Source organism: Macrobrachium nipponense, chromosome 13 (assembly GCF_015104395.2).
Source record: "Macrobrachium nipponense isolate FS-2020 chromosome 13, ASM1510439v2, whole genome shotgun sequence".
In the NCBI taxonomy this organism is placed as follows: Eukaryota; Metazoa; Arthropoda; class Malacostraca; order Decapoda; family Palaemonidae; genus Macrobrachium; species Macrobrachium nipponense.
Genome location: NC_087206.1, coordinates 77,031,607 through 77,045,027, shown reverse-complemented (window position 1 = coordinate 77,045,027; position 13,421 = coordinate 77,031,607). Strand labels below are relative to the sequence as shown.

The following is a 13,421-nucleotide window of genomic DNA, read 5'->3' as shown; positions in this document are numbered from 1 at the left end:
ATAGATTGAAAGTTTACTCAGAGCTGTTACTTCCAAACTATATATTTTTCACATGTTTTCATTTGAAAGGTGAAAGACATTGTTCATTTTAAAGCTTTGTTCTTTCATAATAGAATAGCTGCTTTGGAACTGATTACACCACATTTTTCCAAGCTTTCATATTATGATAATTGTTTAGAAGGATTGAGCCATTTATGTATTTCTGATTCCAGTACAAGAAGGAGATGACACCAGTAAGAAGTTACTATCGTCCAGAGTTACCTGTTGGAAAATGTGATATTGAAGTCTTAGTTTCTCATGCGAAATCTCCTAATGAATTTTATCTTCAGCTGAAAAGTAACTGTGATTGTTTGACATCTTTGATGAATGAATTGCAGTTACATTACAATTCATCATCATTAGTAGGGAACTTGGATTGGCATATATTTGCTCCAAAAATAGGTAGGTAGTATTTTAACTCGGTATTTTATGCTCTTTATATTAATTTTTTTCCTGGGTATAATATATATTTTTTTCAGTATATAAACCTCCATTTAGTTGTGAAATTGATTTACATGTGAGTAACAAAGAATTGTCAGTAAAGGTACAAATGGCATGTAAGAATGGCAAAGTTGCAAGCCAGTTAGTATGAGATCAGTGGAAATTAAATTTGGGTGTGTTTGCACTGTTTAAGATTCACATCCATCCAAAGTCTGAATTAAGATACGTATGCCCTTAAAACTCTTGTATTCAGCATTTTGCATTTTATGTTTTGCAGTTTTGTATGTTCCCTAGTCTAAATGAAAAGTATGATTGACTTCTTTTTCTTCTTGTAAATTTCTTGATATGAGTATCTAGTAAGTCTATATGTATATTTCACATATGCATCAACTTTCTAAGTGCACACAGCAATATTTATCCTGTAGGGAGGAAAAACTGTCAGTGCAACTCATGCAGTGCACTATAGGCATTGCCTAGTTTATTTGCAGTGTCCCTTCAGCCCCTAGCTGCAACCCCTTTCATTCCTTTTACTGTACCTCGTTTTTATTTTCATTCTTCCATGCTACTTTCCTCAACCCTGTTTTAACAATTGTTTCATAGTGCAACTGGGAAGTTTTCTTTTTGTTACACCTTTTAAGCCTCTTACTCTCAAAATTCCTGTCAGGCCTGAATGACCACATTGGTCACAGCACTTGGCCTTTGGTATAAATTCTGTATTCTTTCTTTCTCCTCCACAGCATTATTTAATATTTAGGTTCTTAAATCACATCTAGGCATGAACATTTACACTATGTCCAGTGTTGTCCAGAAATATAATCATTCATTTTACTTTTCTAGATTTTTCATAGGTATGAAATTATTGACTTGAATGTATATTTCAGGTATGCTCTGTGTAGCTAAGTATAGTGGTGATGAGAAGTGGTATCGTGCTATTATTGTTGACCTGCCAGGTTATAGAAAAGTTGATGTCTTTTATGTGGATTTTGGCAACCAAGAAAGGCTTTGGTACAAGCAGGTTAACAAAATTGCTGACAGATTTACTTTATTTCCAATGCAGGTACCTATCGTAAATATTTTTGTTATTACTGTTCTATAGGGTTTAACTATACCATACAGTCATACCCCTACATATGAAAAATCCAGGTTATGAAGGCGAAGACGAAGATTTTTTTGCCTCTGTGTATGAAAATAATTCAGGTTGCGAAAGGGTAAAGTCCGAGATTTGCCCGGGCCGCCGAAAACAGTTTTAAAACTTGCGCGCCGCCAACTCAGTACTCTCACCACCATCCTCCCGCTCTCCCATTGGTTCCTGATGCTAGTTACCGCTGTAAGATCCTGCTCTCCTATTGGTCAGCATCTATCCCATCATGCATCTACGTAAGGGTGTTCCTCGACATTTCGTTTTGGAATTCGTTTGTTCACGTAGATTTCTTTCGTTAACGTAAATTCGTGTTAGTGATTCCGCTTTCGTTGTACTCTGAGTTACTTTATCGTGTTGTCTTAATGTTTTCTGCCATTTTTTAATGTTTCGTAAAGTCAAGTGCTATGTTTTCTGCCGTTTCTCCTCCTCCTCCTCTGTTGCCACTTTCGGACATCGCCTCACTCGAAAGGTAAGGTTCCACATTTTACTACATATATGTATATACATGTACATACAGTATTTCTTGTACCCTGTACACTAATACACTTTATTTACAGGTACAGTAATGGCTAGGTTAGGTATTGAATGGTCCAAATTGTTGTATTTCATTGTTTATTGGTCAATTTAGCTTTATTATAAAATTTACTGTGTTTTTTTCTGTAGGGCTTTGAACGAATTAGGCAATTTACATGTAAAACGTAGCTCTGGATACGAAAACATTGGGTTATGAAGGCCACTTCGGAACGGATTAATTTCGTAACCTGAGGCACTACTGTACTAATATATTTTAGAGTTTTGCATCCATGTGGATAAACTTGCAATGGCTCATGCAAGCTAAAAATGTAAAGAAAAGTAAAGTTTATTACTTGAAGTTGATTTCTTTTCCCATCATTTCTTTTCCCATCTCACTCCATAGGAGCTCATTGGACCCGCACATTCAGTTGTCTAAACACTAATATACTACAGAGACATTCGGAGAATCATGTGCCATATCTCAGTAATAACTGGCAAATCCACACTATCATACCTCTCATAGATAAAAAAAAAAGAAAAAAAAAGTCTTGTTTCTTGGGTTTGGTATTTGTTATTAATTGTTTGCATTTCTTTTCTTAGGCAGTTCCATGTAGTCTTCTAGATATTGAGCATATCGTGAAAAAGGGGGTGGGCCCAAACATTGCAGATATGATGACTGGTATACTAGAGTCTCAAAAGATATTGGTAAGTATTAACATAGTAGTGTATTTATGTAAATTACAGTGTCTAGTAAAGCATTTATAAGTACTCTTGACCCTATGGATAGAAGTATGTTCAGAAGGTATGTTCCTTATATAGAAACCGTTATCGTGGATATAACCATAAAATTTTTCTCTAAGTGCAGCTGCATCCATATTTAGCAAAACTGCTGAGGATTCTATCACCCTGGATGACTTACTTTGTTCTTTCTTTGCTGTTGCAGTTTAAAGTTTTTCTCTTGAATAGATGCTGGTACATTTCAGTGTAGATGAATGAGTGGTGATCATGGCATATAAGTATGGTTGTGTGAAACAAACGATTCTTGTAAGCAGTCAGATATTTGGGTAGGTGGGAAGACAGTTAAGTAAATGGTAGCTTTCTGATTGAGATGGCTTATCTGAGGAGGTGCTATCCCTGATTCTGTAATTTCCTTGTCTTTTAGAGACTTGTTAACGTTTAGCAAGAAGAAAGCTTCATAGCACCAAGGTTTGCATATAGGATGAGCCCTCTTGGGAGTCTTCCTTTTGATGTTGATATGTATTTTGCTCTCAAAAGACAGGTTGAATCCAAATGTTTACCCTGAGTAATTGATTACTCATGACACTGTTCCAATAGTCTTTTTTTATATTATTACTGTATTATGTAGTCCCCTCTCAAGTAAGAATTTTTTTTAGAACCCAAAATGTACTTTGTTCATGACACTTACCTGCCAGATATATATATACAGGCGGTCCCCGGGTTACGACGGTTCTGGCTTATGACGTTCCGAGGTTACGACGCTTTTTCTTAAATATTCAATGGAAAAATCCATCCTGGGTTACGACGCTTGTTCCGAGGTTACGACGCTGACGCTTCCGACGCTCCGAGTTAACGACGCTTTTAAAAAACTCATACTATGATAAAACTCCTTTATAGTTTAGCACAGTATATTAATAAAAATAAGTTTCTGGTTAGATTACAACAAAAATTTTGAGGTTATGATGATTTTCGACACTTTTTATGTTGTATTTTTCTGTTTTTTAGTGACGCCTCATATGCGGAACTAGTTTCCGAGTGAATGAATACATACTAGCTTGCGGTGCGCAAATTTCATACATTCAACTTCCCTGTCAGATATATACTTAGCTATAGACTCCGTCGTCCCCGATAGAAATTCGAATTTCGCGGCACACGCTACAGGTAGGTAGGTCAGGTGATCTACCGGCCTGCCGCTGGGTGGCAGGAATAGGAACTATTACCTTCTAAGGACAGATTTTTCTCTATCGTTTGGACTGTAAACATACGTTTGCGGTTCCTCCTGATTTGATTTTCGTGTTTCATCGCCATCGATCTTCTGGGCTGTCTTTTGCAGGGAAGTACTGGGTCTTTGGTTCGGCATACGCTTTTATTAACTTTTAATGAATTTCGCTTCGAAATTTCGAAGAAAATACTAATTGAAACTACCGAAATTATCGGTAGACACTCACATAGTTTGCAATAAAGGGAATTATTAATATTTATTCATTATTACATGTAATAAAGGTTACAACTTTATTGAGGAAATATTAAACTTTAATTTCCTACTTTAGGAAGTCAGAAAAGCATATAACTAGATACGCTTACTTTATAAGCTTTAATAGCGTTTGTGCTAACGAGCAGTTAGAGTATTAGCAGTACTAGTAGTTGTTGCATCCTCATCACCTTCTTACTCCACAGAAACTACAAATTATATATGCAAATTTGAAGATATGGATGTAGCTCAAAAGCGAGCTCTAAAAAGGTAAGAAGTGAATATAGTGTTCCCCATTGAAGTGGAGGGTGCGTCTGATCGGCTCTGTCTCGCTCCCAGACCTAGACTCTTCCAAGCTCCCCAGGCCAGAGGAGAAGGAATGTCGACAGTCGTTACGGAGGTTACGGAGAATCCCCACCGATCAGGCGTCCCCTCGGCAGACTCTGTAGAACGTCCCAGACTGCCAAGTTCGCCATTGGAAAGGCGTCCTAAAATAGTGGAGGGTGCGTTCCGATCGGCTCTGTCTCGCTCCCAGACCTAGACCTCTTCCAAGCTCCCAGGCCCAGAGGAGAAGGAAGGTCGACAGTCGTACGGAGGTTACGGAGAATCCCCACCGGTCAGGCGTCCCCTCGGCAGAATCTGTAGCGTCCCAGACTGCCAAGGATCGCCATTGGAAAGGCATCCTAAAAGAGTGCTTTTCGTCTTCCGATTCGTTTCCTCGAAGAAGTGGATGGAATTCCGACGAACTGTCGTGTCCGTTCAAGAGGAGTTGGAAAGCTCCGACGTTGGACTCGAGCCCGGAACGTTTCCCGGACGATTCTCCCTACGAGAGGAAAAGAGCCAAGAGGACAATATCTCTATCTCCTACGCCTTCCAGAGTGCATTCTCCTATTCATGGCAAAGAAAAGGAAGAAACTGCGCGGACTTCCTACTTAAAATGCAGGAACAAATTTCCTCTTTAGTAGGAGTATTGAGAAAAGACCTTCCGAGGAGAAAGGACGATTTTCTTCCTGTTAAGAGATCTCGTCCTACGGGCGTTCTGGACTCCAGACTTATCTCCTCTACTCCTCGTACGAGTACAGAGGCGAATAAAGAAAGAAGGACGAAAACTCATAGGATTGAGACGCAACATACGGACAATGACGAAGAGTGTCCGAGTCGGACAGAACCACCCAGGCGCTCGGCGCCAGAATTGGACTACTCGGACAGGAAAAAGTGTCCTACGCGGACGGCTCCAACCAGACACCATTCGCCAGACGCGGACAGCCCGGACAGGCGGATATTTCCTATGCGGACAACTGTGTCCAAGCGACTCGTGCCGATTGCGGACAACCTTGACAAGGCTGACAGCCTGGATTGGACAAAACGTCGTGCGCAGGCAACTCCTCCGTCGGGCGACAGGCGCCAGAAGCGGACAAGACGGACAGGCAGAGGTGTCGTACTGGAATGACACCAGCCAAGCGCCAAGTTCCATAGGTGGACAGCTCGGACAGACGACACGGTCCGAGACGGACAGATACGTCCAAGCGCATTGAACAAACCGGACTTTCGGCAACGGTTAAGCACCAAGCGCCAAGATCTTCCTCAAAAGAATCATACGGAGAAATCAACCAGGAAGCGTCTCTTTATGATTGGACCAGGAGCGGATTTCTCTGGACAGAGACGAAAGGTGCCGCACAGGCGGCCGTCGTCCTGTTCACGATATGTCCGTTTCGGGTGGAAATCTGCCTCAAGCACAGCTGTCTCCTGAGAAGAATGCAATATGTTGCACAGGCGGCCGTCATTCTTGTCAGGACGACTTAGATGATGATAGAGTTTTTTCTCAGGATCGTTTGCAAATTAAACAAGATTTGTACGAGCTCTCATTCATTGATTAGAGGCTCTTCCAAATAATAGAGGCATAGATAGAATACGGCCTTATATCCAAGAGAATAAAAATTTGAGGGATTCTCTTCGATCCTAGAGTTTTCATTGCGATCTCTTTCGACTAATACTAATTCGTGTTTATTGATGAAAGAACGAAGAAGAGGGCAAGATTTCCTTTTCTCTCTCTGGATCGGAGAGGAAAGAATGTAGTAGCAAGACTTGCTGTATACGACTACTGAATGACAAATCATATACCCATACCAGAGTTGCCTTTGTGGTTCGCTACGGAATTATCTATATCCTTACAGGTTTTTTCCTGGTAAGGACTTCGCTTAAAAGGTTTGTTACGACAATACCTACTCAGCTTCGGTATTTAACAAAGGTTTGTTTGCTTAAATTTGCATTATAAAGAGCTTCCTTAGGCTCGAGAATAATTGTATTATATTCCTTCATTGAATGAAGTAACTGGCAACTCATGATGAATGCAGTCAGGCAGCGAGCGAGACTGCCGGGCTGTCATTCTAAGGCCCAATACTGAATACAGTACCATCCGGTTCTCGGTCATGATTAGTCGATTACATCTCTCTCCAACGGGATCGAATGGTTAACCGTATATCCCCCCACAATCATGGACTTAGTCTCGAATGGAGGAGATAGTTAAGCTAACACAAATAAAATATTGTCTGCCTTTTGCTAATAAGCTTTCAATAAGAAAGATATTATAACCTTTCAATGCTGTTTACCGTAGGTAACATTATTAAAGGATTCTAAGCAGTAGAACATTATATTATATAATGCTCTCATGCTTACGAAAGCATGGCTTATTAGAATACATGCTTAGTGAGAAGATGGATGTCGTAGAGAATTCACTTTAAGACTACGGTATGGTCAAGTCTTTCGAGAAACGCACACAACCTTTTTAGAATCGGATATTGCTCAAGAGAAGATGGATGAGTGTGATGGGAAACATTCTCTTCGTGGCAGAAATGGTTTCCTGAATGGACTATACTTCGTTATATAAGAGTTTTTTCCTACTAAGAACGGAATTAACATGTGAAAGGAGGTCGGGTACCATAAAGGCACAGATGTTCTGGACAACTAACATAAAGAGAATTAGAAGAAAGCGCCAGCCTGGCGCAAAGCGCTAGAAGCGCCAACCTGGCGCAATGCGCCAGAAGCGCCAGCCTGGCGCAAAATTGCGCCAGAAGCGCCAGCCTAGCGCAAAATTGCGCCAGAAGCGCCAGCCTGGCGCAATGGGCCAAGAGCACCATCCAAGATATTTTCTCGTTTTAGCGAGTTATTAACCTTAAGAATCCAGTAGCCTCTCGGACAGCAGGCTCGTAACGGCAAGAATCGTTCCTGATTTCGTTACCCTTTTTATCACTTAGGCCAATTCCACGACTCTCTCATATCGCAAAGAGCATCGAGAATCTCTTTTTTCGCTCCTGTTCGCGTTAAAAAAGAGAACCTATTTGGAAAACAGACAGGGAACGTAACGATCCTTAAGAGGTTCGATGCAAGATATTTCATGTCCGTGAGAACCTTCTCGATTGACGATAATAACTGTTAACGTATGTCTAACATTTATTGGAAAGAGTTGTGAGAACCTGCGGAAAGTCTTCTTCATAGATCTCTTAGCAAGGTAGAAGACGAACAGGCTTCCTATAGAATGCTTCCTTTTCCTCGAACCAAGAGAGGTAGCAATATACGCCATCTTTATTTTATAGAAAGGGGAATATACTATAGTCTTTTTTTCCCCTAAATATAAATATATAAATTCTTTACAGAATTTAAGATAAAGGGCGTCAAAGAAAGAGAGGATAAATACTTTATGCCTCATTTTGGCTTCAGAGAGGTTGGATTCACAGAGGTCACGTTCTCTCACAGCATGTTTTTGGAAGTCTTTTCCAAGAGAGTCTGGATATTCTATCAGCATCTATTATTAAATGGACCTTAACAACCTCTCCACTCTGAGTCTGTCTGCAGCAGACTTACCAGAAGTGGACATAAATGAGAGGATTTTTTCAAGGTAGATGACAATAGTCATGGCCTAGACATAGAATTGCTGCAGATCGTGCTAGAGGGAATGAGGAAACTGTCCTCTTCCGATACCTCTGTGAACCACATAGCGGTTTTTTCTTCCCTTTCAGAGGGAAGAATCACCTTTGTATATATCTGCTATCAAAGAACGCAGTAAAAGGCTATACTCTGTCTCTACAAAGGGAATTGGAGATAGCAGAGGATTAAGATCTTCGGGATCTTATACGATATATACCTTAATATGACAAGAGTAGGATATCATGTACTTCTAATGGGATCTTTTTGTGGCCACAGATTCCATGTTCCGACAAGATGGAACTGCTCCTCATCAAACTTCTTTGAGAAATTTTTATGAGGGAATTCTTTGTTTCTCTGGGTCCTAAACGACCAAGAAGACAAGTGAATTTTTTTGAGCATTGGAATCTCGCATCAGATTCTATGGAGACTAGACAATGGGTTCTTGCCAGCATAGTATGTCTAGCAAAAGAACTGAAACCCCCTATTCCTGATTCAATGTTTTCAGATAGAGGTTTCGTTGTCCAGCAGAGTACTTACGTTTTCATCTACAGTAGAATGGTTCAAACAAAACGTTTGCCTACCAGATCTTTGGTGATGCGATGACGGCTCGAAATGCTTCCCAGAAGGTGTTCAGAGGGATACAATAAAGAGCTAGAAATCAGGAGTACTCCCAATTTCAGCTCGGAGTCTCCTTCGACTTCCAGGCTTCTTCCCTTCCTTCGGGCAAGGATAGGGAAGATTCTGCAACGAGACACCCCTTCAACATGTAAGAAAGATCTCGTGAGCACGGAAGTATTCAAGAAGGACCCTCCTCGGAGGAAGACTCTTATCTCTCGTACGGTTAGATATCCTATCGTCTACTGGATGTAGCTGATTACAATCACCTCCCCTTACCGGAGAGACCAAAAGCTCAAAGTGAAAGAATTTCTTCCACCCTTCTCCAGTCTCCTGATAAACGATTGTGGATGTTAAGGACTTTCGGACAATGTAGCGCCAATCAGGCGCCAAAATACCAGAACAGGCGTAAAGGACGCCAGAGGAAGACAGTCCAAATAAACACTGTCATTGTCTGATGAGGAGAAGGAGCGTGCCTCCAGCCTGGCGCAGATGCGCTAGAGGCAAATAAATCGAAAAGTGTCCGATGTGGGCATCGCCAGTTTTCCTCGAGACTCTTTAACAAGCTCGAAGCTCCAGCAAGTGGGGAGAAGTCAGCGAGGCTCCAGGCAGGCGCAAGGCGCTAGCCAGGCGCCAGGCAAGCAACATGCGCCAGCCAAGCGCGAGGCGTCAGACAGGCGCGAGGCGCCAGCCAGGCGCGAGGCGCCAGCCAGGCGCGAGGCGCCAGCCAGGCGCGAGGCGCCAGCTAGGCGCGAGGCGCCAGCCAGGCGCGAGACGCCAGCCAGGCACAAGCCAGGCTCTAGGCTTCATCCAGAAGAGATCAATTTCAAAGAAAGCCCTGGTCTTCTTTGGAACAGTGTGATCTCTAAAGCACTTCTTAAGTAACTTGATGATTCCTTCAAACAGCTGAAAATTAAAAGCGCTTGAAGTGCGAGCTTTTAACAATTCTTGTTCTTTCCATAACAATATGTCGTGAGAGACATATTAGCTGTAATTTACGGGAGATGCAACTCTGTGTTGTCTTCTCTTTGCACGAAGGAGGTCAAGTTGACCTATGAGAGATCCTTCTCTCTTGGTTACGTGTCTACGGATACGTTGCTGGGATAGGGAGCCGACACTGATCCTTAACTAGTGAGTTAAAAAATTTTATTTTAACATAAGTATACTATTTTCTTTGGGTTATTTGAAATGAGTTTGGGGATAGCTCTTTCAAATTAAGCACAAACCCTCGTGTTAGGATCAGGTGATCGGGATCGGTGTTGTGCTCCTTAATTATGCCAGTAGGCATAGGTGTTTTGTCATGTAAGTGGATAGGACCCCTTTGACAAATAACCATTAGATTCTGTCAAGTAAGTGGATAAGACCCCATTGACAGATCTACAAGAACTCTTAGCCATAGGTCACATCCTCGCTGAGGCTCTTGAGACGAAGCAGATTCCTAGCATAGCTAGGAGGTCAACCCTTCGTCTAAACACATAGGAACCAAGGTTTTTTTATTTATTTTATTACCTACAACGTATGTTGTTTACCTGTCTAATCAGTAATTAGCTGTCTCTTACCCACCGCCAAAGGTGCCAATCAGCTAAGTATATATCTGACAGGGAAGTTGAATGTATGAAAATGATATTGTTATTGTACAATAAAGTTTCATACATACTTACCTGGCAGATATATACGATTGAATGGCCCACCCAGCCTCCCTCAGGAGACAGGTGGAAGAGAAAAATCTTGTCCTTAGAAGGTAATAGTTCCTATTCCTGCCACCCAGCGGCAGGCCGGTAGATCACCTGACCTACCTACCTGTAGCGTGTGCCGCGAAATTCGAATTTCTATCGGGGACGACGGAGTCTATAGCTAAGTATATATCTGCCAGGTAAGTATGTATGAAACTTTATTGTACAATAACAATATCATGTTTACATATAACAGTCCAAAAGCACAAATAATGAAAAAAATCATTGCTTGTTTCCAGTAATAATAACAAAACGAAGTTTCTGGTTAGATTACAATGAGAGAGAGAGAGAGAGAGAGAGAGAGAGAGGCGTCTTCCGACGCTCCGAGTAAGGACAGAGAAAGTGTTCGTTTCGTTTAAAACGGCCTCTGACTCATGCCAGTAAATGTTTTGTTGATACTAATAATATAAGCCTATTTAAAGATACTTTACTTTGTTTAACTTTAATTAGTCTATATGATACGTAAATAGTAATCAACTGTTCTTGTAGCCCTCAAGATTTGGCTAAATCGAAGTATCCAAAGAGAGACATTATCCAGTACACTGGAACCTTGACATACGAATTTAATTTGTTCCGTTACCATCGTCGTATATCAAACAGTTGTATCTCAAAGCATTTTTCCCATTTTCCCAAAATAATGTAATATGTATTAATCCGTTCTAGCGGTATGAAACCACACCTAAACACAGCTAAATTACATATAATATACACAATTTATACACAAATACGTAAACGAGTAATAACACACATAATGATAAAATAACATAGCAATGTGATAAATGATAATAAATGTTAATAAAATCAATTAAAAAACAGAAAGGAATTTTACTTACCACAACGAAAGATGACGTGAGGCCAGCAGGGGGAAGAGGTAGGGAAGGGTGGCAGGGAACGATTTGTTCTCTTTTTATTTACGTATGTACACTAATAACTATGTAATAAACACAAATGAAATAACATTGCTAAACTAATTTTTATTTTTTTATTTTAATCAGTTTGTAGTTTAGAAATAATGGTGATGCCTTTGGAAGGTTTTATGCTTTGCTATAATTTCATGTTTTGCTTCCATCGAAATCATTTTCTTGGGTTTTTTCTTATCACCTGCTTTGTCTTTAGCTTTGAGACCCATGGTTAATAATAAAATAGACAAAATAACACGAAAAATAGGCGCAAATACAACGAACTAAACAACGACGTGTTAACATGCAGCACCAACAAACAAACAGACTGAACGCCATTTATCGGTCGCCTATACAACTAACACTCATCGCAAAATCGTATCTCAAATATTTCGTTGTATATCAAAGCTTATATTTTCGCAAATTTTCTGTTGTATCTCAAATCTCAAAACATTCGTATATTAGGGCAGTCGTATGTCAAAGTTCCAGTGTAATTTGATCAGAGAGAGAGAGAGAGAGAGAGAGACGCCTTGGCAACAATGGTCACCGTCTCGGGGATTGACGTAACATTTATTTTCTGAACAGATAGGACAGAGAAGTGTTCGTTTCATTAAACGGCCTCTGACTCATAGCAGGAAATGTTTTGTTGATACTAATATATAAGCCTATTTAAAGATACGTTTACTTTAATTAGTCTATATGATACGTAAATAGTAATCAGCTGTTCTTGTAGCCCTCAAGATTTGGCAAAATCACTCCAGGTTGTACATAAAACTTCAAGAATGTAGTGTCACCAGAGGATTACAATAGTTTTTACCTTCAAGAACCAGCATTCTTTTATGAAAATAACTCCAGGTTGTACATAAAACTACAGGAAACAACATGTAGTGTAACCAAAGGATTACAAGTAAGGTTTTTATAACTTTTTATTAGTTTAAGACATATTTACAAGCGTCGTTCCGGCTTACGACGATTTTCGGCTTACGACGCGTCTCAAGAACGGAACCCCCGTCGTAACCCGGGGACTGCCTGTAGCTGTATTCTCTGACGACCGACAGAATTTCGAAACTCCCAGCAAACGCAGTGGTACGCCAGGTGGTTAGTACCCATTCCCGCCGCTGGGAGGCGGATACCAGGAACCATTCCCATTTTCTATTCAGATTTTTCTCTGTCGCCGGTCGGTAAACAACTGTTTACAGACCTCGCTTAGGATTTGAAAACCCATTTGTCACTTGAGTATTTGGATTGTCTTTTGGTTTCGGACTTGGCTTAGTGATTTGGCATACGCTATTGTGGTTTGGATTTTGATTTTGCTTTTGATTTTTCTTAGAATTGAGATGTCTGGATCTAGTTCTACTAGTTTCAGACTGTGTGGTGTAGAAGAATGTAAGGTGAGGCTACCAAAAGCCTCGGTAGATCATCACACGGTGTGTGTGAATTGTAGAGGGCATGTTTGCTTGTTGGATGATAGGTGCAAAGAATGTGAAGTGTTAACTAATGTCGAATGGAAGGCGTATGAATCTTACATTCGTAGACTTGAGCGTGACAGAATTAGGAGGTCTTCCTCCAGGAGTGCTTCTGTTAAAAGTCAAAGTGATAAAGTTGCTCAATCTAACATAACTGTAGAACATGTTACGCATAACCCTGTAATTTCACCTTCAGATAAGGAAGTGACCGTTACCGAAGGGAATACCTTTTCTACCATTTTGGAATTGATTCGGAACCTTGAATCGAAAATGCGAGTGCTACAATCTAATGTGCAAAAGTGTAGTGATAATGTTAGTGCCCCTAGTGATGTGGAGGGGGCGTCAAATCGGTCCTATAATGCCTCCAGGTTGAGACCTCTGTCGGACTCCCAGAACACAGGGAATGGACATGTCGAAGGCCGAAGGAGGGTTACGGGAATT

The 13,421-nt window shown here is 40.7% G+C and overlaps 1 protein-coding gene across 1 annotated transcript in view; it reads left to right on the top strand.

Moving 5' to 3' along the window:
* Positions 1–2,783: 2,783 nt before the first annotated feature.
* LOC135225867 (RING finger protein 17-like) overlaps positions 2,784–13,421 on the top strand; it is a 53,141-nt gene continuing 42,503 nt past the window's right edge. Inside the window, exon 1 of the mRNA XM_064265415.1 lies at positions 2,784–2,839. Coding sequence (XP_064121485.1) covers positions 2,804–2,839 — 36 coding nt within the window. The 5' untranslated portion in view covers positions 2,784–2,803. The remainder of the gene's footprint in view (positions 2,840–13,421) is intronic.